The following is a 27,107-nucleotide window of genomic DNA, read 5'->3' as shown; positions in this document are numbered from 1 at the left end:
TTGGCGCGAAGTCTAATTCACTTGGTGGTTTTCTCCAGTGACCCCTCCAATTGGGATTTGGTTTTCGCCGTACCAAGTGAGCAGGTCGCAGCCCTCTGGACAGGTACCTGGGAGTGACAGAAGACTGAAATAATATACAGAAAACAACTAACACATGGAACACTAGAAATAGCACAGAGGAATGGCTTGAACTCAGACACAGGGACTGAATACGCTAAGATGCTCCGGAGACGTACTGGATGTGCAGGAATGAAGTTATACTGAGACACAGGAACAAAGTACACGAAGATGCCACTTGGGGCGCACTGGAGTTGTAGACTGGACTTGTAGTGACACACAGGGACAAAGGGCCTGATCCAGACTTGGGAATAGAGTGAGATATCTATCTCAACTGATCATCTTGGTGAAACCATGCTGCACTGCAGGTGAGGCAGATGTAAAATGTGCAGAGAGATTTAGATTTGGGAGGAGTGTTTCCAAACTGACATCTAAATTGTAGAGTAATAATAAAGCTGTGCAGTATTTGTGGGCTACATGCAAAATCAGCCAGTATTTACCCCACATGTACAAAAATGTATGTATTTACACCCCTTGCATTGCAATATGGTTTGTTCAGGTTCACAGTTGAGAGAGATATCTCACTCTATCTCACTCTATTCCCAACTCTGAATCAGGCCCAAAGTACACAAAGGTGCCCCTTGGGATGCACTGGAGGTGCAGACTGAAACACAGGGACAAAGGGCCTGATTCAGAGCCGGACGCTCTGACCAGAGCGCTCGCTCTGAATCAGGGCCCTCCTACCTAAAAATGGAGCGGCCTCTTGGACGCTCGCATAGCTGTGGGTTACCACCCACAGCTTATGCGAGCGTCCATGATGATGGTCGCGATGGTCAAGAGCATCGCGACCATCGGGCTTGCGACGAGACCCTGCGGTAGAGTCTCGTGGCCGCAAGCCCTGGAGTGATTTTGGCTCCATCAGAGCAAAAATCACTCCCACTGACATCACTAGTGATGTCAGTGGGGCCGGACCCAGACGATAGGCGTTCCCATGGGAACGCCTCCGTCTGGCAGCCACGCCCCCGGCACACCCACCAAAGTCACCATCGAGAGCACGCCCCCTTTGGTGCGAGACCCGGAGCGACAGCTTGGCTGTCGCTATGCAGGCCTTGCGCATGCGAACGACGGAGCTCACTCCGTCGTGCGCATGCGCATTAGGGCACCATCGACCCGCTTGCGTGCGTCCTGCGCTCGTGAGCGGGTCTGAATTAGGTCCAAAGTACACAAGGATGCCACTTGGGATGCACTGGATGTGTAGATGGAACTTGTACTTAAGCACAGGGACAAAGCACAGAAGGAAGCCACTTGGGATGCACTGGAGGTGTAGACAGGACTTGTACTGAAGCACAGAGACAAAGAACACAAGGATGCCACTCGGGACGCACTGGAAGTGTAGACGGGACTTGTACTGGAACACAGGAACAAAGTACACTAAGATGCTACTTGGGACGCACTGGAGGTATAGTTAGGACTTGTACTGAAAACGGGGACTGAATACACAGAGGTGCGACTTGAGACGCACAGGATGAACTTGTACAGAACACGGGGACTGAATACATGGAGGTCAGAAGGAGAAAACAGGATGCCAGGAACACAGAGGAAAGCAATACGGCCTCTGGAACATGAGACAGTTGTTACAGGGAACAACTACTTGCAGTCATAGAGTGATGTTGATCAGCAACTTCCTGTTGCAGCAGTCAGACCTAAATACCCTTAAGCAGCTGGTCATTGGATCGTGAGATCAGCTGAGAGACCGCAGAGCTGCCATTGGAGGAGACTGATCAGGTGAGATGAACCAACATGGCTGCACCCATGCCCGCTAACATGGGAGTCAGGACGCATGCATGGAAGTCCTAGCGGACCCCGGGGAAAATCCTCAGCCCTAACCCACCACTACAATTGGTGTCACCCCCTCCGATGGTGTCATCGAGCAGCTGTGACACTGTGCCGGGAGAGGCTGGGGGCTACAAGCCCACAGCGTGATGAGGACATCTTGACCCCAAAACATCATATGCCAGGGGGCGTAGCTTTGTGGGCACGATGTCACGCCCTTTTCGCGAGCGCTCCTATGATGTGCTCAAGAAGTCCATAGTGGCGCACTGGGTGACACCAACCTTAGTGTTGCCACTGCTTGACCCAATGTATGACCCAGTTTGTGACTTAAATCTGCAAAACCCCAGTGACCTGTATGTTATCTCCTGGTATCCTTATCTTGGCATTGTTCATGATTCTTCTTCTTCCTAAACCCTAGTTTTTCTGAGTCCTTCCAGTGTGCTCAGTCCAGCTTCACTATTGTTTCTCCTTAATTAATCCCTGTATGATCTTATAGGAGACCTCACATGTACCAGACCACCTGAGCATTAGACTCTGCACCCGTGTTTCTGGTTGCACTAATACTGGCTGATAACACCAAATCCAATAATACTCCCAGCTGTGTGACAATGACCTCACATGCATTTCTCACCATCTCGCATGCTCCAGAACACCCAGCATAAAAACTTTGTAAAACAATAGGCATGAATCGCCAACCCTGTCTTTTCACTACAAGGTCATGACTACCCAACCAGAAGTGAAAACTTTAAAATTCGAATTAGGTTTCCTGTACTTATCTATGATGGGCAGCAGAGACTCTTAATTATTCAACCCAGCCCATTGGACCAAAGTATTCTTAAGTTAGACCAATGATCACATATGAGACAACTTCAATTAATAACTAATTCTTCTGATTACACAGAAAACTGCTTTTTTCCATTTCTATTAAACACAAGAATTCATCCTGAGCTGCTCCGGTCAGGAGGAAATACACATCTCGTTATCTCTCTTCTCCTTATCATGTTTTGAAAGAATTTTACACAAACAAAATGAAGTAAAACAATAATTGTAAGATTTTAATATATATTAATAAATAAAGCACAATATAGAGCAAAATAAATAAACAATGAAATGAAAAGTATGTAACAAAACAGTGTATCCTCTCCTGGCTCTACCAGGTAGCTTCTGTCATAAATCATTATAAATAATTAAATAATATTAACAAAATATATAAAATAAATAATATATGTATATTTATCTCAATTTTTGGTTTAGTAAATATGAAAGACAATTGGGGACTCTTCGTCTTGACACTTTGAGAGTGGCGTCACCTTAGTACAGCGGGGGAATATGGATCTGGTATTATGAACGAGAGTTGGCTGTTAGTGTGTTTTTCTTATGCTTCCCCTTTCCTCTGTGTTTCTTTGCAATACGTCTTTTTGGGTGGAGTTGAGGGTCCTTTCTATGTGACCTCTTTTCTTGTGACTTCCCATGAATCAGGAAATGCAGGTCCTCATCTAAGATCCAGACAAGGTTTAGAAGGACATCTTCCTGTAGACATTCTGCAGACACCTATATAAAACATAATTTGTTGGAATTTAGTGAAATCAATGGTCAACATAATTTCTCAATCTAAGAGGTCAATGATTAGATCTATTGTGTGTTTGATGCCAAATGTATGTTCCTAGTCAATCCCACTTAACGATTACAGCACTTACAATTAACCGGCTCAAGCAGGGCTGAAATTTGACATACTGACTTGCCGGAAAGGTGCATCCTATAGCAGTGCCATCTTAAAAGCCACTCAGATCTTAAGTGCAACCCATTCTACAGCGAACGTTTGATTATGCAAAGGCCAAACAAACTCATTTTGGCTATGGAGTGCAGAAACTCCACACAGATGGAGCTTTGGCCATAATCAAACATGGCCCCAGGGTGGTTTGGCAGCAATGCTAACAAATGAAAAGGGCAGATGTGGGGGCGTGGCCTGGCTGGTCTAGGGAACGGACGTATATCACTTTGGCTCCTGAGGTACCGAGTCTAATTGACCCGCTGATGTCTTTCCCCTGGTCTTGAGGGGGATCCACCTACTCCAGAAGCCCACCTAAACTTAGTGGGACAAGGCTTAGCAGAGTCGGGAATCACTTTATGTGATTTTGCAGACTGCGGCCTAATTGCTCCCTCAGCCTGGGACTAAATTTGCCACCCTACCCAGAGAGAAATTCCGGCTCCCTGGTGTCCATCCATCCCACATCGGGCACCCCCGGAGTCTCCTCACAGCCCCCGCGGACCCTCAGCGTCACCTTCACCTACTTTGGGTGGAGAGAGGTTGCCCCGGACGGGTCCGCCTGGCTGCGATCTCCGGCTGGCCTCAGACGCGACCTCTGGCTTCCCGCTCCTGCCGCCCGGCCTATGTGTGGGGCCGCCACTTCCGGATCTCCTGCTGCACGTCGCGCCTTCCCAGGGGTGGATGCCGGATCCCTGTTGCCGCCGCCTGACCACCTGACTGAGGCCGCTGTTCCTGGTCTCTGCCGTCCTGCTGCCCGCCCTCGGTTCCGGCTTGTCTCCCTGTCACTGCTGCCTGGCGGTCTAGCTGGGGCCGCGGCTCCCTGCTTCACCGTGCCACGCCGCTTGGTCTCAGAGGTGGCGGCTGGATCCCTGCTGGTGCTGCTTGACTGGGACTGCGGCTGTTGGCTCTCCTGTGCCGCGCCATCCTCGCTGGATCGCGGCTTCCGGCTCCTTGCTGCTACCGCCCGGCTGCTCAGCTGGGGCTGCTGCTGATACCCCAGGCTTGGGGCAATCTATCTGCAACACATCTTGTGTTGCCCCTGTGCCCTACACCCAGTCATACAGCTGCTGGACACTACTGAAGCCCCTGGGACACTTTCTGACAGCTGATAAGGTCCGGATGGGACGCCCCTGAGGTCTTGCTGGTTCCTGGCACCACTGGTGAGTGTTGATGCTCCATTGCCCTGGTGTCCTCAATTACTATTATCCCAGCCAGCTGATCACTCCAGGGGAGTTAAATAACAGCTACTCTGCAAGTCTCCCAATTCTACTTCTCCCTGACTGAAGATTTGGCGCCACCTTGTGGTATACAGATATAACCACAATTTACACATTTTACAAATCCTCTCTTACTAATACCAATCACTTCACTTCAAAATATTGAGGTTTTTTTTTTGTTTGCTATATATACCTCATATACTACTATACTCATATACGGAATTACTCGTGACTTTGATACTTGCTTCATTGAAAATATGATATTGGCGTCCGCCATGAATACCTAGCCAGCAGCCTCGGGGGGTCTATGCTCATTTGCGGCTCCTCCATGTGACGTCTTTTTAAGTACCACACTCCGCATGCCCATTTCGCCTTCATATTATTTTATCATATCTGAACATGGGCAAAAATAAAAAATCTGTACAAAAGAGGGAGGATCCTCGTCCCCGAAATGACGCCTCTCAATCGGACCTGAGACCCTTCCTTCTCCCAACCCCTTCCAAAGAAATTCCTGCACTCAATCCATCAGATTCCCTTTCAAATTCTTCTAACCCGCCAAGCCCTTCCTCAGTTGAGGATTCCACCCTTCAATCCTCTTCTAAACTGGGCAGCGAGATTAAAGAAATCTTGACATACATCAAGACACTCCCTACCAAACAGGACCTACAAACTACCATCAGGCAGGAAATGGCGTCTGTCAAGCGGGACTTGTCATTACTTTCAGACCGTCTCACGTCACTGGAAGAGTCTCAAGAATTTACGGACACAACACTGTCTAAGTTGACAGATATTATTTCATCACAGTCCGCTGAATTGCAATCTCTAAAATCCAGAGTGGATGATCTAGATAACAGAGGGAGACGAAATAATATCCGCGTCAGAGGCCTTCCCGAAGATGTCCAAACTCCTAACCTTATCGATGCCCTGACTAAAATATTCAACGAGATCCTCGGCAATGACCCACATGATAAAATTGTTTTTGACAGAGCTCATCGGGCTTTACGTCCTCGAGGTCTTTCTTCAGATAAGCCAAGGGATGTTATTTGTCGCTTGCACTATTTTTCTCAAAAGGATGAGATTATGCGTAAAGTCAGGCAATTGGAAGGTGTCGACTTCAATGGAGAGACTATTCACATATATCAAGACTTATCTTGGCATACTCTTCAGCTTCGCAGAGCCTTAAAACCGCTCACTGATGAACTCCGCAAGAGGCAGTTGAAATACCGTTGGGGCTTTCCGTTTCATCTTCAGGTTACTTTCTCCGGTAAATCACATCTTCTCCATACCCCCTCAGATCTTCCAGCGTTCTGCTCTATGCTAGGCCTACCAGCTGTTGAAACGCCTGAATGGAAGGATCCTCTGGCCCAACTGGTCTTACCTCCTCGCTCAGAGAACCACTCTTCTTGGCATTTAGTTCAGCATTCCAGAAGGCAATTGCAAAATCATCCTCTTCCGCCTGAATTGGAGGACACCTGAGGTTTTTTCCTGAGAATATATTTTTGCTATAAGCCTAATGTTTTCTAATATGTTCAGGTTTATTATATTATTCATATTCTAGGAAATAATTTTTGATGTAATATCTAAATTTGTGATTTATTATAATCACACTGGCTAGGCCATTATAGTCTTGTAGGTTTTGATTATTTGTTTCTGTCCTACATTTCGGGGACGACTGATTACCCTCTCTGTATTTACATGTTTTCATGTTCTAATCCTAATCACACTAACATTTTCTAGTTTATAGACATTTAATATCCGCATTTGTCTTTTCTATTGCTAAGATGTCACTGTTTAAATTTATTTTTGTTTTATATTAGGACCGCATTTGACTAGGACCACCTATGACCTCCAACCCGCTATCTATGTTACCATTTACTGAGATATTGGTTTATTATAAATTTTCCACTGTCTCAGACGCGGGAATTCTAATGTGCTCGATGTTGTATTATATTGTATCTTTATGCTTTTTTGCTTTTTCTCTCTTTTTTGTTTTCTTCTGTTTTTCCTCCTCTCCTGTTTTTCTGCCCTTTCTTTTTCTTTCCCTCTCTTTCTCCCAGGGACCACTACCATACTTCCCTACAAATCTCCTCAAATGACTACAGCTGCCAAGCTTATAGTTTCCTCTATTAATGCCCGAGGCCTAAACATCCCTGAAAAAAGATCTAAGCTTTTACGCTCTTTATGGGCAGATAAAGTCGATGTGGCTATGATTCAAAAAACCCATTTTAAATTTGGGGTTCGCGCTCCTTCCCTTCTTGACCGTCATTATCCTACGGTGTTCTTTAGTAATAGTCCTGAAGGGAAATCTAAGGGAGTTGCGATTCTTTTTTCAAAACGATTACCCATCTCCGATGTTAAAATTTATAAATTGATCCCGGGTAGAGTACTTCTAATTACTTGTCAACTTTTCCACCAGGACTTTACATTTATTAATATATATGCCCCCAATCAGGCACAACATAACTTTTTGAAATCTGTCCTAGACCAGCTTGATACTCGGTTAAAGGGTATTATAATTTTAGGGGGAGACCTTAACTGGACCATGGACCCTATACTTGATGCTTCTTCTAATTCCCCTCGATTCTCACAGGCTAAGTACAGACAGGTTAAACAGAGTTTCCATAATCACCAGCTGGCCGACTCCTGGAGAATTTTGCATCCCACCGGTCGAGACTATTCATTCTATTCCAACCCCCACAAGACATACTCCCGTTTGGATTATTTATTTTTGAGTCACAGACATCTCCACTTGCTCGCTGACGCCAATATTGGTCCCATCACGTGGTCGGACCATGCCCTTGTTTCTTTGACGTTGTCACTACCTGGGTTCTCTTTCGGACAATGGTCTTGGCGGCTTAACGAATCTCTACTACAAGATCCCTTTTGTAAGACAGAAGTTGAAGCAGCTCTCTCGGACTATCTAGCTTTAAATGTTACTCCCGAAGTTTCACAGATTACTATCTGGGAAGCTCATAAATGTGTAATTAGAGGCAAATTTATTCAACTCGGCTCTTACGTTAAGAAACGGAAATCTGCACGGATCTCGACTTTACTCCAGCGTATCAATTTGCTTGAGACTTCACATAAATCATCTCTATCTGGCGATGTTTGTTTGAAGTTGTCAGAGGCTCGTGCAGAACTCAATAGGATACTTTCTGATGACATAAAGTTATCTTTACGGAAATGTAGGACACGGTTTTATCAGTGGAGTAATAAGCCAGGGAAGCTTCTAGCACGGGCTTTGAGGACTCAGCGAGCATCTGGATTTATCTCAACTATTAAAGATAGTTCAGGCACATCTCACTCACTATCATCTAAAATTGCTTCCTGTTTTCGACAATATTATTCCACTCTCTATAACCTGGCGGGTTCCTCTTCTACATCAACACCTCCTGTTTCTTCCCAAGACATATTAGACTACCTCTCCACAGCTACCTTTCCCACCTTGTCTCCATCAGATACAGACGCCCTAGAGCTTCCCTTCACAATGACAGAACTCGATTCTGTCATATCTTCTTCCCCTTCAGGTAAAAGCCCTGGCCCAGATGGTCTAACCATCGCATACTATAAAACTTTTAAGGATAAACTGGCCCCTATGCTTTTAAATGCCTTTAACACAATTTCCGCCAACTCTCAGTTTTCTAGACAATCTCTAGAAGCATTTATTTTGGTAATCCCTAAATCAGGTAAGGACCCCTCCCTGTGTCCGAGTTACAGACCCATTTCACTCCTTAATGTTGATCTTAAATTGTACGCCAAACTCATAGCCAATAGATTACACCCTCTTCTCCCACAATTGGTTCACAACGATCAAGTAGGGTTTGTCAGGGGCAGAGAAGCTCGTGACAATACAACTAAAATTCTCAACCTGATTCAGTTAGTGTCGCAGACAAATGTACCTACCATTCTTCTATCAACTGACGCTGAAAAAGCGTTTGATAGGATTAATTGGCTATTTATGAGGTCTGTTCTCGGTCACGTGGGATTGGGTCCTCTTGCTATACAGAGGATCTTAGCCCTATATGAGTCTCCATCAGCAAGAGTAAGGGTTAATGGCACCTTATCAGATCCCATTTTAATAAGTAATGGTACTCGACAGGGGTGCCCATTGTCCCCGATAATTTTTGTGCTTTGCATGGAGGCTCTGGCGAGGTCTATTAGAATCAACCCCCATATCTCAGGCGTTCAGGCTGGCGGGACAGAATATAAACTCGCATTATTTGTTGACGACCTCCTAGCTATTATTTCTCAACCGGTCACATCTTTACCGCATTTGATGGTGGAATTTGATAAGTTTGGGAAATTATCCAATTTTAAAATTAACTTTTCAAAGTCCAGTGCCCTTAATTTATCTGCCCCCTCCCCTACAATAGCGAGTATACAAGGTTCCTTCCCATTTACCTGGCACCCGTCCCATATCACATATTTAGGGATTAAATTTACTAGAAATCTGTCTCATTTATTCCAAACAAATTTTCTCCCCTTTCTTTCCTCAATCCGCTTGGATTATTCCCACTGGCACCTGAAGCAGCTTTCGTGGTTAGGAAAGATTAATGTGGTGAAGATGAACACTCTACCCAAACTGCTCTATGTTCTCCAGACGTTGCCAATTGCTGTTCCGGAATCTTGGTTCCGCTCACTCACTTTACTGATCCGTCAATATATTTGGTCCCGAAAGAGACCTAGAATCAGACGTGACTTACTTTCACGCCCAAAACAGTTAGGTGGTCTTCAGCTCCCAGACATTAAATCCTATTATCATGCCACCCATTTAAATAGAATCCTTGAATGGACCAGAGACAGAGATATTAAACAATGGATTGCCATTGAAGGCTGCTTCATGAAACAACACCCTGAGATAGTTCCATGGTTGCCGTCTCTTCCTAAGATATCCCCTCCTCACCCAACTATCTCTCCCACCCTTTCTTTATGGAAGACTTTAAGGCTTATCCCTAACATTTCCTCACTTTTTGGCCCTCTCACTTAGTTTTTGGCTAATTCAAGGTTCCCGCCAGGTACTGACCCTTCTCATTTTCCCAACTGGACCGAGGCGGGTCTCTTCAGAGTTGGTCAGCTGGTAAATGCTTCTGGCATTAAACAGTTCTCAGAGATTCGGGAAAGATGGAACATTCCTCAGTCGGATTTCTGGAAGTTTTTGCAAGTACGCTATTTCCTTACCTCAGATAATAGGCTTTCCTTAGCAAAAAGGGACCTCACTAATTTTGAGAAATTGTGTGTTACTCCACTATCCCCCACACATACAATATCTGCCCTTTATCAACTATTATTATCCAGTCAAGTGTCTAGTATTCCACCTTGGGCTAAGGCTTGGGAGAGAGATTTAAATTTAACTCTTTCTGACTCGGACTGGCAGATTATCTTTCTTAAAACCCACACTAGCTCTATTTGTATTACCGTTAGGGAAACACAATATAAGATTCTAATGCGATGGTATCGTCACCCTGTCATATTACATTCCATGTTCCCATCAGTTCCCAACACCTGTTGGAGATGTTCTTCCACTGTGGGTTCTCTCCGACATATTTGGTGGGATTGTTCTTCACTATCAAATTTTTGGTCAGATGTTATCTCTATCTCCGAACAAATCTTAGGCTTCCCCATTCCCACAGGCCCAGAATTTTGGTTAATTAACCACTCATCGGTCCCACTGTCCCAGTTCAAGAAATCCCTACTTCGCCATCTGAGTAACGCAGCTCGTGCTGTGATACCTGTACTTTGGAGATCTGCTACTCCTCCTACACGTAAAGCCTAGTTTTCTAGGCTTGATTATTTTATGTCAATGGAAGATATTTTATATTCCTCTCTAGATAAGCCCTCTGAATTTGTCAATACCTGGTCTCCTTGGCTAGACTATAAGTCTTCAGATACATACAGGAATTATATGTCTTCCACCTCATCCACAATATAATTTATGATCCTTAGAATAACAATTATGATTACGCTTACACACGCGATAGTCCCTCCTTTTCTTCTTTCTTCTCTCTTCCTTTCTCTGCTATTCTATTCTTGTCCTTCTCTTTCTCTGTTTTTTTTATTATATATATATATATATATATATATATTTAATTTTTTTTCTTTCTTATTGAGTGATTGTTTTTTATTTGTTTTCCTTTTTTAACAAAAAAAAATATTTTTGTTTGTTTTGTGATTCATCTTTTTTGATATATTGTATATCTGATATAAATTGTGGTATTTGTGCTATTAACCTGATTTTTCTAAGCAAACGAACGTTGACTTATTATCTGCTTCAGTTTTATCAGATGTACAATGTTTATTTCAACTGTAATTTTTTTTTCTTCTCTAAATATTCTAATAAAAACAGAATATACAAAAAAGAAAAGGGCAGATGTAGACATTTTTTTAGAGGGATGTTTTTCTGATTAGTCCTGACTCCTCTACCCTCTAGTCCACACTGCTCCCCTTTCCATACCTGACCTTTCCAGTGCCAAATTTAGTCTATATGCAACCACACCAAAATTACCCCCATATCAGTTCCAGATTAACAACAGGGCATCACTGGCATTGGAGGCACTGTGGCAAATGTGATCTGAGGTTTCTTTGTGGCATAATGTGAACTGTGGGCACTACAGTGTGTTTTACACATTTTTGGTGCTAGGAATATTTACACATTATATTTTTAATAACATCACCAATATATCATATTGACAATTTTATTAGTAGGGGCCCCCACATAACTTAAACCACCCTGGTTCATTTATGTGCCTGCTTGGCATACACTCCTCCTCCTGTTGTGCACACTTACATATCCTCTATTTTTCATAGGTTTATAAGGCAAATCTATCCCCCCCCCTTCCCCTAACCACACACATATATTTGCCTACTGGGCGCACACACCTCCCTCTACTGGGCACACTTACACCACCCCCACTCTGCATGTGCTTGCAAAGATCACGTGTTCACCAGAGAACGCTACAATCTGGACACATGTGTCCACTATGTACACTTAAGCAGGAAGGTAAGCTCCACCAACTGTAACATGCATGCAGCCACAGCACCTCAGCAATCAGCTTGCATTTATCCTGAACACTATACTTTAAAGACTGTCCCACATGTGATGCCATGAACACAACATGACAGCTAAACTCAATGTGAATGTGTCAGCAGGTACATCTATAAAATGTGCTGGGGGCCATGGTGATTGCGGACACTCTGTGCTAGGATCTTCCACTGAAAAGCTATGCCACCTTGTTGTCATAGAACAGATTTAAGATTGCTGCAGTTTTCTCCATGCAAACGCTTCTCTGCTGTATAACTTAGCTCTCTCTCTCTTAGGGATGTGCATCAATGCTCAACGTTTCTCTTCCAATGATAATGTTTTCACCATTCAAAGGTGGCCTTCCAATGGCAGCCTTCATCTAATGGTGTGGAAGCGATGGCCAACCGATGCTAAAATACAGCTGAATTCAGCTGTTTAACAAGAACAGACACAGGTCACTATTGCGCATGGGCAAACATATTTTCGTGCACGTGTAAACCAACACAATGGCTATTTTATCATATTCTTTTGATACAATGGTTACCATCACATTGGAAGTTTTGATGGTAGAAACTCAGCCACCATTTGATGGTGGGCTTCCAATGTCCATCCCTACTCTCTCTACCTCAGCCCATGACATTATTTGTCCCATATAAACTTACCCTCTCTGTGTACTTGTTCAAATGCTGCACACACAGCTCCATCTCCGGGGATTTCACCATCTCCTGAAAAAATATAAAACCCTAAAATGAGCCGTGTGAGGGAGCATTACCCCCAGTGATGAGGATATACTTGTTAGAGTGATTTAGTTTTCTGTACACACCCAGACACCTTCTCAGATGTTACAATGCTGGAACTTACACATTTAGACAGATCTGTCTGGAGAATGGAGAACGTTTCCAGATTTTCTCTCACCAGTCTGGTCATGGTCATATTTTCCAGGACATTTACAGCCAGTGACACCCTGAGCTGTGTGAGCGTCAGTCTTTCATTCCCCTAAGAGGAGAGAGGTGAATGGTGAGTACACTGTACAGTGACAGAGAATCTCCCAGTATTATGAGAGCAGACTGATGGATGGTGGAGATGTGAGAAAGTAACACTAGAGAACTAACAAGCTAGATAGAGAGGAAAGACACTGGGTACATTTTAATTGTAAAAAGAAATCAATATTTCTGGTATAAACATGCACAATATCCGTTATGATTTTTCCAAAGTGTACTTTTGTTAATGATTTCTATAAAAATTGTGAAATAATTATTAAAAGAAAATGTATACATTTCACAGCAATTTCCTCTGATTGCATATACTGTCTAACATTTATTTCCATATAATGCAGATTACAGCAAATAACTATTTAATAAAGATAGGAGATGATTGACAGGTCAGGGAATAATAATGTGAAGAGAAAATGACCAAAACTAATACCTGTAAATCACAGTTTGGGAACTTCTTCAGACGGAGCCCAGGGTTACATTTCATTGTCTTTTCTTTCCTTTCCTTTGGAAACAGAGACACAATAATTAGTGGAGGTTGTGCTACATGTCCTCATATATATATTGTCATATGTGGTCTATTTATCCGAACATTCAGTTATCTCAGCTATTCAGCTTCCGTTACATTATAACCTCCCACTGATGCTCAAATCCAGATTATACACAGGTCCCACCATCACTCTGTGACCTGTACTCACATGTAGGGTCTGCAGCGCTTTCACCTGTGACATAGTGCTGGGATGTATAGATCTATGTCTGGATATATGACAGTGTGTCTGCAGCGGGTGTCCTGTTGCTGTGTCCCGCAGGGAGGTATAGTACAGCAATGTAATTGCCAGCATTCTGATAGTAATGTCCATTCCTGCACAAGAAGAAGGACATATAATTCATACAGATGTTTCTATAAGTTCTATTAATAATGCAATTACATGTTTACTGCATTCCTATTACAAATACAATCAATATGTATTATATGCACACAACATTATACCCTTTATTTTTATAATAAAGAATATAGGTAGATTCTTACCTGTTGGTTTATACTGTGTCTCTCCGGTGCTGGTCTCCGCTCTGTGTCCAGTCCTCCCATGTTTCCACCTTTATATATATTTTTCCAAGAGTGAAATTTCTTAGTTTTCATGATGTAAGATCACTTCTATTTCATCCAGAATACAAGTGACAGGAGAGAGGTGACAACAGCAACTGGGAAATTCTATGCAACTTTCACTTTCATAACGATACAGGTGAGAAGGATACGTTATATACTTTGTACTGTCACACAAGAAGCACTTTTCTCTTGTTACAGGTCAGAGTCCTGCACATAGCGAGGATTCCTCTGTCACACAGGAACACAGACCTCTTATAGGTAAGTGATAAGAGAATGCAGACTGCACCTGCTGAGAACCTTTACAGAACGTTTCTTTTCCTTCCCATCCTGCTATGGAAAGAATGGAAGAGGAACATTATTACATAACCACTTCTGCCTGTACAAAGTAAAATGTCAGAACGCTGTGAATGTATATGCTGTGTAAGGACGGCCTCTGTCTGAGACCAAAGTCTTTAAAAATGTTTCTCCTTATATTCTCTACTCCAGGTTCCTGCTAATACTAGATTGCTACATTAGTGCCAACTGTAGTGTAACTGTCACGTTTGGCGTAGTGAAATCCCCTACTGAGGGGATGGAAGCTGAGGTCTCTGGAGGAGAGAGAAGTCGGAGGCGTCGGGCCTGTATATATGATCTCCTCATTCACAAATATCAAACGTTGGCGCGAAGTCTAATTCACTTGGTGGTTTTCTCCAGTGACCCCTCCAATTGGGATTTGGTTTTCGCCGTACCAAGTGAGCAGGTCGCAGCCCTCTGGACAGGTACCTGGGAGTGACAGAAGACTGAAATAATATACAGAAAACAACTAACACATGGAACACTAGAAATAGCACAGAGGAATGGCTTGAACTCAGACACAGGGACTGAATACGCTAAGATGCTCCGGAGACGTACTGGATGTGCAGGAATGAAGTTATACTGAGACACAGGAACAAAGTACACGAAGATGCCACTTGGGGCGCTCTGGAGGTGTAGACTGGACTTGTAGTGACACACAGGGACAAAGGGCCTGATTCAGACTTGGGAATAGAGTGAGATATCTATCTCAACTGATCATCTTGGTGAAACCGTGCTGCACTGCAGGTGAGGCAGATGTAAAATGTGCAGAGAGATTTAGATTTGGGAGGAGTGTTTCCAAACTGACATCTAAATTGTAGAGTAATAATAAAGCTGTGCAGTATTTGTGGGCTACATGCAAAATCAGCCAGTATTTACCCCACATGTACAAAAATTTATGTATTTACACCCCTTGCATTGCAATATAGTTTGTTCAGGTTCACAGTTGAGAGAGATATCTCACTCTATCTCACTCTATTCCCAACTCTGAATCAGGCCCAAAGTACACAAAGGTGCCCCTTGGGATGCACTGGAGGTGCAGACTGAAACACAGGGACAAAGGGCCTGATTCAGAGCCGGACGCTCTGACCAGAGCGCTCGCTCTGAATCACGGCCCTCCTACCTAAAAATGGAGCGGCCTCTTGGACGCTCACATAGCTGTGGGTTACCACCCACAGCTTATGTGAGCGTCCATGATGATGGTCGCGATGGTCAAGAGCATCGCGACCATCGGGCTTGCGACGAGACCCTGCGGTAGAGTCTCGTGGCCGCAAGCCCAGGAGTGATTTTGGCTCCATCAGAGCAAAAATCACTCCCACTGACATCACTAGTGATGTCAGTGGGGCCGGACCCAGACGATAGGCGTTCCCATGGGAACGCCTCCGTCTGGCAGCCACGCCCCTGGCACGCCCACCAAAGTCACCATCGACAGCACGCCCCCCCTTTGGTGCGAGACCCGGATGCGACAGCTTGGCTGTCGCTATGCAGGTCTCGCGCATGCGCACGACGGAGCTCCCTCCATCGTGCGCATGCGCATTAGGGCACCATCGACCCGCTTGCGAGCGTCCTGCGCTCGTGAGCGGGTCTGAATTGGGCCCAAAGTACACAAGGATGCCACTTGGGATGCACTGGAGGTGTAGATGGAACTTGTACTTAAACACAGGGACAAAGCACAGAAGGAAGCCACTTGGGATGCACTGGACGGGACTTGTACTGAAGCACAGAGACAAAGAACACAAGGATGCCACTCGGGACGCACTGGAAGTGTAGACGGGACTTGTACTGGAACACAGGAACAAAGTACACTAAGATGCTACTTGGGACGCACTGGAGGTATAGTTAGGACTTGTACTGAAAATGGGGACTGAATACACAGAGGTGCGACTTGAGACGCACAGGATGAACTTGTACTGAACACGGGGACTGAATACATGGAGGTCAGAAGGAGAAAACAGGATGCCAGGAACACAGAGGAAAGCAATACGGCCTCTGGAACATGAGACAGTTGTTACAGGGAACAACTACTTGCAGTCATAGAGTGATGTTGATCAGCAACTTCCTGTTGCAGCAGTCAGATCTAAATACCCTTAAGCAGCTGGTCATTGGATCGTGAGATCAGCTGAGAGACCGCAGAGCTGCCATTGGAGGAGACTGATCAGGTGAGATGAACCAACATGGCTGCACCTATGCCCACTAACATGGGAGTCAGGACGCACGCATGGAAGTCCTAGCGGACCCCGGGGAAAATCCTCAGCCCTAACCCACCGCTACAACTGGTGTCACCCCCTCCGATGGTGTCATCGAGCAGCTGTGACACTGTGCCGGGAGAGGCTGGGGGCTACAAGCCCACAGCGTGATGAGGACATCTTGACCCCAAAACATCATATGCCAGGGGGCGTAGCTTTGTGGGCACGATGTCACGCCCTTTTCGCGAGAACTCCTATGATGTGCTCAAGAAGTCCATAGTGGCGCACTGGGTGACACCAACCTTAGTGTTGCCACTGCTTGACCCAATGTATGACCCAGTTTGTGACTTAAATCTGCAAAACCCCAGTGACCTGTATGTTATCTCCTGGTATCCTTATCTTGGCATTGTTCATGATTCTTCTTCTTCCTAAACCCTAGTTTTTCTGAGTCCTTCCAGTGTGCTCAGTCCAGCTTCACTATTGTTTCTCCTTAATTAATCCCTGTATGATCTTATAGGAGACATCACATGTACCAGACCACCAGAGCATTAGACTCTGCACCCGTGTTTCTGGTTGCACTAATACTGGCTGATAACACCAAATCCATTAATACTCCCAGCTGTGTGACAATGACCTCACATGCATTTCTCACCATCTCGCATGCTCCAGAACACCCAGCATAAAAACTTTGTAAAACAATAGGCATGAATCGCCAACCCTGTCTTTTCACTACAAGGTCATGACTACCCAACCAGAAGTGAAAACTTTAAAATTCGAATTAGGTTTCCTGTACTTATCTATGATGGGCAGCAGAGACTCTTAATTATTCAACCCAGCCCATTGGACCAAAGTATTCTTAAGTTAGACCAATGATCACATATGAGACAACTTCAATTAATAACTAATTCTTCTGATTACACAGAAAACTGCTCTTTTCCATTTCTATTAAACACAAGAATTCATCCTGAGCTGCTCCGGTCAGGAGGAGATACACATCTCGTTCTCTCTCTTCTCCTTATCATGCTTTGAAAGAATTTTACACAAACAAAATGAAGTAATACAATAATTGTAAGATTTTAATACATATTAATAAATAAAGCACAATATAGAGCAAAATAATTAAACAATTAAATGAAAAGTATGTAACAAAACAGTGTGTCCTCTCCTGGTTCTACCAGGTAGCTTCTGTCATAAATCATTATAAATAATTAAATAATATTAACAAAATATATAAAATAAACAATATATGTATATTTATCTAAATTTTTGGTTTAGTAAATATGAAAGACAATTGGGGACTCTTCGTCTTGACACTTTGAGAGTGGCGTCACATTAGTACAGTGGGGGAATATGGATCTGGTATTATGAACGAGAGTTGGCTTTTAGTGTGTTTTTCTTATGTTTCCCCTTTCCTCTGTGTTTCTTTGCAATAGTTCTTTTTGGCTGGAGTTGAGGGTCCTTTCTATGTGACCTCTTTTCTTGTGACTTCCCATGAATCAGGAAATGCAGGTCCTCATCTAAGATCCAGACAAGGTTTAGAAGGACATCTTCCTGTAGACATTCTGCAGACACCTATATAAAACATAATTTGTTGGAATTTAGTGAAATCAATGGTCAACATAATTTCTCAATCTAAGAGGTCAATGATTAGATCTATTGTGTGCTTGATGCCAAATGTATGTTCCTAGTCAATCCCACTTAACAATTACAGCACTTACAGTTAACCGGCTCTAGCAGGGCTGAAATTTGACATACTGACTTGCCGGAAAGGTGCATCCTATAGCAGTGCCATCTTAAAAGCCACTCGGATCTTAAGTGCAACCCATTCTACAGCAAACTTTTGACTATGAACATGAACCAAAAAAACTAATTTTGGCTATGGAGTGCAGAAACTCCACACAGATGGAGCTTTGGTCAGAATCAAACATGGCCCCAGGGTGGTTCGGCAGCCATGCTAACAAATGAAAAAGGCAGATCTAGACTTTTCTCCTCTACCCTCTAAGTTCTGACTGCTCCCATTTCCATACCTGACCCCTCCCCTTTCCAGTGCCAAATTTAGTCTATATGCAACCACACCAAAATTACCCCCATATCCGTTCCAGATTAACAACAGGGCATCACTGGCATTGGAGGCACTGTGGCAAATGTGATCTGAGGTTTCTTTGTGGCATAATGTGAACTGGGGGCACTACAGTGTGTTTTACACATTTTTGGTGCTAGGAATATTTACACATTATATTTTTAATAACATCACCAATATATCATATTGACAATTTTATTAGTAGGGGCCCCCACATAACTTAAACCACCCTGGTTCATATATGTGCCTGCTTGGCATACACTCCTCCTCCTGTTGTGCACACTTACATATCCTCTATTTTTCATAGGTTTAGGCAAATCTATCCCCCCCCCCTCCCCTAACCACACACATATATTTGCTTACTGGGCGCACACACCTCCCTCTACTGGGCACACTTACACCACCCCCACTCTGCATGTGCTTACAAAGATCACTTGCTCACCAGAGACCTACAATCTGGACACATGTATCCACTATGTACACTTAAGCAGGAAGGTAAGCTCCACCAACTGTAACATGCATGCAGCCACAGCACCACAGCAAGCAGCTTGCATTTATTCTGAACACTCTACTTTTAAGACTGTCCCACATGTGATGCCATGAACACAACATGACAGCTAAACTCAATGTGAGTGTGTCAGCAGGTACATCTATAAAATGTGCTGGGGGCCATGGTGATTACGGACACTCTGTGCTAGGATCTTCCACTGAAAAGCTATGCCACCTTGTTGTCATAGAACAGATTTAAGATTGCTGCAGTTTTCTCCATGCAAACGCTTCTCTGCTGTATAACTTAGCTCTCTTTCTCTTAGGGATGTGCATCAATGCTCAATGTTTCTCTTCCAATGATAATGTTTTCACCATTCAAAGGTGGCCTTCCAATGGCAGCCTTCATCTAATGGTGTGGAAGCGATGGCCAACCGATGCTAAAATACAGCTGAATTCAGCTGTTTAACAAGAACAGACACAGGTCACTATTGCGCATGGGCAAACATATTTTCGTGCACATGTGTAAACCAACACAATGGCTATTTTATCATATTCTTTTGATACAATGGTTACCATCACATTGGAAGTTTTGATGGTAGAAACTCAGCCACCATTTGATGGTGGGCTTCCAATGTCCATCCCTACTCTCTCTACCTCAGCCCATGACATTATTTGTCCCATATAAACTTACCCTCTCTGTGTACTTGTTCAAATGCTGCACACACACCTCGCTCCATCTCCGGGGATTTCACCACCTCCTGAAAAAAGAAAAACCTAAAATGAGCCGTGTGAGGGAGCATTACCCCCAGTGATGAGGATATACTTGTTAGAGTGATTTAGTTTTCTGTATACACCCAGACACCTTCTCAGATGTTACAATGCTGGAACTTACACAGATCTGGAGAATGGAGAACGTTTCCAGATTTTCTCTCACCAGTCTGGTCATGGTCATATTTTCCAGGACATTTACAGCCAGTGACACCCTGAGCTGTGTGAGCGTCAGTCTTTCATTCCCCTAAGAGGAGAGAGGTGAGTACACTGTACAGTGACAGAGAATCTCCCAGTATTATGAGAGCAGACTGATGGATGGTGGAGATGTGAGAAAGTAACACTAGAGACCTAACAAGCCAGATAGAGAGGAATGAAGTCAGATGAATTTATACTATAATAAAACTATACGGTTCTGGTAACAACATGCACAGTTTCAGTTTCTGATTTTTTCAAAGTGTATTTCCATAAAAATAAAAGGATTTAAGGGAAATGTATACATTTCACAGCAATTTCCCCTGATTGCGTTAATAGCATTTATTTCCATATAACAGATTATAATAAAACACCATTTATAAAAGGTAGGAGATGAATGACAGATCAGGGAATAATAGTGTGAAGTATAAGGTTTGGGGTAATACCTGTAAATCACAGTTTGGGAACTTCTTCAGACAGAGCCCAGGGTTACATTTCATTTTCTTTTCTTTCCTTTCCTTTGGAAACAGAGACACAATAATTAGTGGAGGTTGTGCTACATGTCCTCATGTACATATTGTCATATGTGGTCTATTTATCAGAACATTCCTTAGGTTTCCCCCTTTCCAGTTATCTCTGCTATACAGCCTCAGTTTCATTATAATCTCCCACTGATGCACAGATCCCAGCATCCACTAACACCCACTGACCCCTCTGCAATCTGTACTCACATGTAGGGTCTGCAGCGCTTTCACCTGTGACATAGTGCTGGGATGTATAGATCTATGTCTGGATATATGACAGTGTGTCTGCAGCGGGTGTCCTGTTGCAGTGTCCCACAGGAAGGTATAGTACAGCAATGTAATTGCCAGAATTCTGATAGTAATGTCCATTCCTGCACAAGAAGAAGGAAATATAATTCATATAGATGTTACTAAACGTTACATTATGGATGCAATTACATGTGTACTGCATTCCTATTACAAATACAATCAATATGTATTATATGCACACAACATTATACTCTTTATTTTTATTATAAATACATTACATTCCCAGTATCCTATATATACACACAGTAGGAGATCCTCACCTGCAGGTCTATACTGTGTCTCTCTGGTGCTGGTCTCCGCTCTGTGTCCAGTCCTCCCATGTGTGCACCTTTATAGATCTTACTCTAACAGTGACATTTCTTAGTTTTCAGGTCACTTCTCTTTCTTCCAGAACACAAGTGACAGAGGTGACAACAGCCACTGGGAACTTCTATGTAACTTTCACTTTCCTAACGATACAGGTGAGAAGGATACGTTATATACTTTGTACTGTCACACAAGAAGCACCTTTCTCTTGTTACAGGTCAAAGTCCTGCACATAGCGAGGATTCCCCTGTCACACAGGAACACAGATCTCTTATAGGTCTGTGATAAGAGAATGCAAACTGAACCTGCTGAGAACCTCTACAGAACTTTTTTTCCTTTCCATCCTGCTGTGGAGATGATGTAAGAGGAACATTATTACATAACCACTACTGCCTGTACAAAGTAAATCATCAGAACGTTGTGAATGTACATGCTGTGTAAGGACGGCCTCTGTCTGAGACCAAAGCCTTTAAATATGTTTTTGCTGATTTGTACATATATTCTCCCCTCCATGTTCCTGCTAATACTGGATAGCTAATTTAAGCTGGCCATACACCAGACGAAATAGTTGGTTGGAGGAAAGTTGGTCTGGTGTATGCCCAGCTTTAGTGCCAACTGTAGTGTAACCTGGAAGCAATGGTTCCTGATTGCATGGGCTTCTTATGTGGACAGTGGAGTGATCCCACGGTATATGATTGAGTAATCAGTTTTAAGATATTTGATTCTTCTGTATTGAAGATTTCTAGTGCTTCTTATGAATCTCAACTGACTGCTGTGACCAACCCAAATAGTAGATGAAGTAAAGGTTTGGAGTTTTTAGTTTAAGAAGGAGATGTATCAAACTTTCAAGAGATAAAGTAGAGAGTTGTCTATAGCAACCAGTACGCATCTGTCATTTTATAGTCTGTGCAAAATAAATGATATCTAGAAACTGATTGGTTCCTATGGTCAACTTCTCCACTTTATCTTTCTGGAAGGTTTGATACATCTCCCCTCAAGACTCATAAGGCCCAACTGAGAAACAAACAGTGATTACTGCTATTGTCTTTAACAGTCATTACAGTGTTTAGCTCCATGTTCCAGAAGACTAAGGGGTACACTTTGTAAGCGTAAGTTTGGGGTTTTGCAGGGGATTTCCGGCGGTTTTGTAATCCGCTGATTTGCTAAAGACAAAACATATTAAACAAAATTGAATATCAGCTCACCATCAATGGTTATTACAATAGAAGTATAGAAACCTCGCATTTACTATGCAGCGGCTTTAGAACCTGCTGCAAAGCTGACTGCAAAGGCACCCAGGTTTGTGTCAAGCACTGCACAGATCACTGTGATCTGTGCAGACTTTGTTATGATAACCAGCCCCAGGCTTCTTAGCCCAGACTGGTATTGAAAATTAGGTATTCTTTTAATGACCAGCACTAGGCTGAACCACCCAGAACTAGCAACACTATAGCAGGGACACGCAGCATGGGGTCACCCATCCAAAGTGACATCTAGACCCAGATTGGTCGGATCAGGGTTGAAACCCCTAGGAAAGTGGGGATGCCCAAAAAATGGGTTCCCCCCTCCCTAAGAACTAAAGTACTGAAAGCCCAGGACTCTTCTCCAAGGCTTTGGGTGTGGATGTAATCATAATGACTATTTATAATTCATATTGTTCTTACAGGTGCTTAGCAGGGCATGATGGCACTTCAAGAACCACAAGTGCCATCATATCCAGATATTAAGGGCCCTCTGGCATCTGTAGTCCACCTGTATAAAGAACATTAAATTAATGAAGGTATATATAAACGGCAGTAAAAGTATTTTTTTTGTAAATAATCATTCTCCCACACACCCATGTTTTTCTATTTATTACTCACTCAATGGATTCTCTTTGTGGGGTTTTGGAGGGATAGGGCCATCAAAACCGGTGGGCATCGACGTCAGAGAGTAAACGGCAGTCAAAACCGCAGCTTAATAAATGTAAGATTTTTCTATAGAAACCCTAGAACAACCAGGATTGTGTAGAGCAGGCATGTCAAACTCAAGGTCTATGAGTGTGTGGGCCGCAACAAAAAAAAAGTCTTGTATGCAATTTTGAAAGGTTTATTATTAATAAAACCAATGCAGTTGCCCCCTGTAGTAGTGCCCCTTATGCAATTCTACCCTGTATTACAGCCCCTTTTGCAATGCCCCCTGAATTTGTGCCCATTATGCAATGCCCCTTATGCAGTGCCCAGTATGCAGTGCCCCCAGTAATGTCCTTAGTAGTGCCCCTTATGCAGAGCCCTCAGTAATGCTCCTTATGTTGTGCCCCCAGTAATGCCCCTTATGAAGAGCTCCCAGTAATGCCCCATTATGCAGAGTCCCCAGTAATGCCCTTAGTAGTGCCCCTTTATGCAGAGCCCTCAGTAATGCCCCTTTATGAAGAGCCCCCAGTAATGCCCCTATATGCAGAGCCCCCAGTAATGCCCCTTTATGAAGAGCCCCCAGTAATTCCCCTATATGCAGAGCCCCCAGTAATGCCCCTTTATGTAGAGTCCCCAGTAATGCCCCTTATGCTGAGCCCCCAGTAATGCCCTTAGTAGTGCCCCCAGTAATGCCTCTTATGCAGAGCCCCCAATAATTCCCATTAAGTTGTGCCCCCAGTAATGCCCTTTTATGCAGAGCCCTCAGTAATGCCCTTAGTAGTGCCCCCAGTAATGCCTCTTATGTAGAGCCCGCAGTAATGCCCCTTAAGTTGTGCCCCCAATAATGTCCCTTTATGCAGAGCCCCCAGTAATGCCCCTTATTTTGTGCCCCCAGTAATGCCCTTGTGTTGTGCCCCCTCCCAGTATAGAACATGCCCAACTCACCTGTCTGTGCAGTACTTACCTTTCTTCATGACGGCCGCTGGGCAGCACTCCAATCCTCGCCGTCTCGCTTAGACACTGCCGCTGACTGGATCGTATTAGATCCAGAGCGGCAGGTGCAGGCTCCGCTCAGCACGGGCGATGCGGGTGACGTCATGATGTCACCCACATGCTGCATCACCTGCCACTGACTAGATCTAATTAGATCCAGAGCGGCAGGCTCAGGCTCCGCTTGTCGCGGGTGACATCATGACGTCAGCCGCACGCTGCATCACTGGGAACGCTGGCCTCTGAAGCGATCAGAGGCTTCTGATTGCTTCAGAGACCACTGTTGCCAGCCTGTACTGCCCGAACGGAGCTGTGCTCCGATCGTGGCAGGGTTGCGGGCCACATATTATATATATGTGAACCAACACTCTGGGCCGCAGAAATTGTTTATTTGGGCCGCATGCTGGTGTAGAGCACAGCAGTGTGAATTAAAAAAAAAAACATTTTTCATAGTGGCAGATAGGAATTGATGTTCTGAGGCAGTGGACAAGAACAGGATAAGGCAGGAATGTATGACTCGTAGACCATATGTGGCCACCAGACAATTGGGTCCAGCCTGTTAGCTCTTATACTTTATCCATCAACCTGAATTCTTTTATTTTTAACCCCTTTCAATTTTTATGAATAGAGGAGGGGGGCAGAAGGGCACTCCTCTGATCTACCCTTCCTCTTCGCATCATATGTCAGAAGTCCGCCCACGTTGGAAGGAGTTAGGAACTGGTGACATGGATGGGAACCACCAGACACATAGAAGGTGAGATGTGTGGGACAAGAATCAGACTTTGTAAATGATCCACTAGTTTCTAGAGCAGCACCAGCACCAGACATTGTGGAGCTCAGGGCGAAAGTTCCCAGTTGCGCCCCTCCCCCCCCAAAAAAAAGAAATAACTGTATTTAATGTTATGTAACTAAATTACATAACATTATGCCACACGCAGTAATGGCCTTTATAACACATTATACCACATGCAGTAATGCCCTTCATAACACATTATGCCACATGCAGTAATGCCCAGTATAACACATTATGCCACACGCAGTAATGCCCTGTATAACACATTATGCCACATGCAGTAATTGCCTTTATAACACATTATGACACACGCAGTAATGCCCTGTATAACACATTATACCACATGCAGTAATGCCCTGTATAACACATTATGCCACACGCTGTAATGGCCTTTATAACACATTATGCCACACGCAGTAATGCCCTTTATAACACATTATGCCACATGCAGTAATGCCCTTTATAGCACACTATGCCACACGCAGTAATGCCCTTTATAACACACTATGCCACACGCAGTAATGCCCTTTATAACACATTATACCACACGCAGTAATGCCCTGTATAACACATTATACCACACGCAGTAATGCCCTTTATAACACATCATGCCACACACAGTAATAACCTGTATAACACATTATGCTATATGCAGTAATAACCTGTATAACACATTATGCCACATGCAGTAATGCCCTGTATAATACATTGTGCCACACACAGTAATTACCTTATATTATGAAACAAAGTGGTGCCCCTTTTGCATAATGCCAAAATTAGTGTACCTTATACACAAGGCCCACAGTAGTAGTGCCCCTAATACAATGGTTGGCTGTATTTCCCCTTCGTGCTAGGGACCTGGAAGTGATGTGAGTGAGGGCGGAAGCGCAGTTTCTGCCCATGACAGCCAGCTACAAAAGCACTTTGTCCCCACTTACACAACTTTGTGCTGCGCTCGCCACGGTGGCTCGCTGCGCTAGCCACATGGTTATATTCCCCCTCTATGCCCACTTGGATGGCAGGGAATGCCGCTGGACACTGGCTGATGACATCAGGGTCTTCTCGGTGAAGGGGATTTAGACATTACCCTAATACAATGCCCACAGTAGTAGTGCCCCTTATACAATGGCCACAGCAGTGGTGCCCCTTAAACAATGGCCCCATTAGTAATGCCCCCTATAGTAGTGCCCTCATTAGTAATGCTCCCCAGTAGTAATGCCCTCTATAGTAGTGCCCCCATTAGTAATGCTCCCCAGTAGTAATCCCCCCTATAGTAGTGCCCCCAGTAGTAGAGCCCCCATTAGTAGTGCTCCCAAGTAGTAATCCCCCATTAGTAATGCTCCCCAGTAGTAATCCCCCCATAAGTAATGCCCCCTATTGTAGTGCCCCCATTAGTAATGCTCCCCAGTAGTACTGCCCCCATTAGTAGTGCCCACTGTAGTAAAGTCCCCAGTAGAAGTGCCCCCATTAGTAATGCCCCCTGTAGTTGTGCCCACTAGTAGTAATGCCCCCTATAGTCGTCCCCCAGTAGTAATGCCCCTATAATCGTGCCCCCAGTGCTTCCGAATGAAAAAAAAAACACAATACTTACCTTTAGCCCCGCTCCTGCTTCCGCTGCCGCTGCCGTCCGGTCCGACCGCGGCTCCTCGGATCTATGGGAGAAACGTCATGACATCATGACGTCCCTCCCATAGTACTCTCTCTGCCAGCTGCCACTGCAGGGAGGGAGCCGGGTGCCTGCTGATAACAAATATCAGCAGGCGCCCGGCAAATGCAGCGGCGGCAGGCGCGGGGGGTGGTGGGGTTTGGGAACAGCGTATTTTTATTTTTTTTCCTCCTAGGTTTTTTTTTCGGGGGGGGCGGGACTCAGTGGCGCCCTTTAGGTGTCGGCACTCTGGGCGACGGCCCTGTTAGCCCGCACCTAGAACCGTCACTGAGCAGCACTCTTGGGTTATGTGGGCAGCTCATGTCTGAGGGTTGCCTGCCAGTGAGGATAAGGGTTGCCTGCTGCAGTGGGATAAGCACAAAGTAATCACTCACTCACATACTATCGGGCATATCCAATTAGCCGCGGGGTTTACCAGAGCGTCTTATGCAGAGCCCCCAATAATGGCCCTTTATGCAGAGCCCCCAGTAATGCCCCTTCATGCAGAGTCCCCGCGTGCGAGTCCCCCCTTTCGGAGTTTACCTCTCACCTCATGTAGGTGCAAGGTAAAATCCGCGTGAGGCTGCACTATTTGTCCTTGCAT

At 44.3% G+C, this 27,107-nt stretch overlaps 2 protein-coding genes across 2 annotated transcripts; both read right to left on the bottom strand.

Moving 5' to 3' along the window:
• Window positions 1-3,231: 3,231 nt before the first annotated feature.
• LOC148512095 (uncharacterized) lies at window positions 3,232-13,745 on the bottom strand. The gene is made up of 5 exons (XM_088482159.1): window positions 13,584-13,745; window positions 13,319-13,390; window positions 12,755-12,889; window positions 12,556-12,618; window positions 3,232-3,441 (listed from the first exon to the last, which is right to left on the bottom strand). The coding sequence occupies exons 1-5, from the start codon at window positions 13,743-13,745 to the stop codon at window positions 3,232-3,234; spliced, it is 642 nt and encodes a 213-aa protein (XP_088338285.1).
• Window positions 13,746-17,874: 4,129 nt separating this feature from the next.
• Window positions 17,875-20,937, bottom strand: LOC148512094 (uncharacterized). Its single transcript, XM_088482158.1, has 5 exons — window positions 20,776-20,937; window positions 20,491-20,562; window positions 19,942-20,096; window positions 19,773-19,812; window positions 17,875-18,084 (listed from the first exon to the last, which is right to left on the bottom strand). The coding sequence occupies exons 1-5, from the start codon at window positions 20,935-20,937 to the stop codon at window positions 17,875-17,877; spliced, it is 639 nt and encodes a 212-aa protein (XP_088338284.1).
• Window positions 20,938-27,107: the final 6,170 nt, after the last annotated feature.

The sequence above is a fragment of the Taudactylus pleione genome, unplaced genomic scaffold (genome assembly GCF_031769625.1).
Source record: "Taudactylus pleione unplaced genomic scaffold, aTauple2 ptg000282l, whole genome shotgun sequence".
Taxonomy (NCBI): Eukaryota; Metazoa; Chordata; class Amphibia; order Anura; family Myobatrachidae; genus Taudactylus; species Taudactylus pleione.
Note: the sequence above shows the minus strand (reverse complement) of the source record. Positions and strands in the feature narration are given on the sequence as shown.

Bases quoted from the DNA above. Each gene is read 5' to 3' on its own strand.
- LOC148512095 (XM_088482159.1), bottom strand. From the start codon at position 13,745: ATGGACATTACTATCAGAATGCTGGCAATTACATTGCTGTACTATACC. The intron at 12,890-13,318 runs GTATTAGTTTTG...CTCTCCTCTTAG, and splicing joins TCCCAAACTGTGATTTACAG to GGGAATGAAAGACTGACGCT. The intron at 3,442-12,555 runs GTAAGTTTATAT...TGTTTTATATAG, and splicing joins TGAACAAGTACACAGAGAGG to GTGTCTGCAGAATGTCTACA.
- LOC148512094 (XM_088482158.1), bottom strand. From the start codon at position 20,937: ATGGACATTACTATCAGAATTCTGGCAATTACATTGCTGTACTATACC. The intron at 20,097-20,490 runs GTATTACCCCAA...CTCTCCTCTTAG, and splicing joins TCCCAAACTGTGATTTACAG to GGGAATGAAAGACTGACGCT. The intron at 18,085-19,772 runs GTAAGTTTATAT...TGTTTTATATAG, and splicing joins TGAACAAGTACACAGAGAGG to GTGTCTGCAGAATGTCTACA.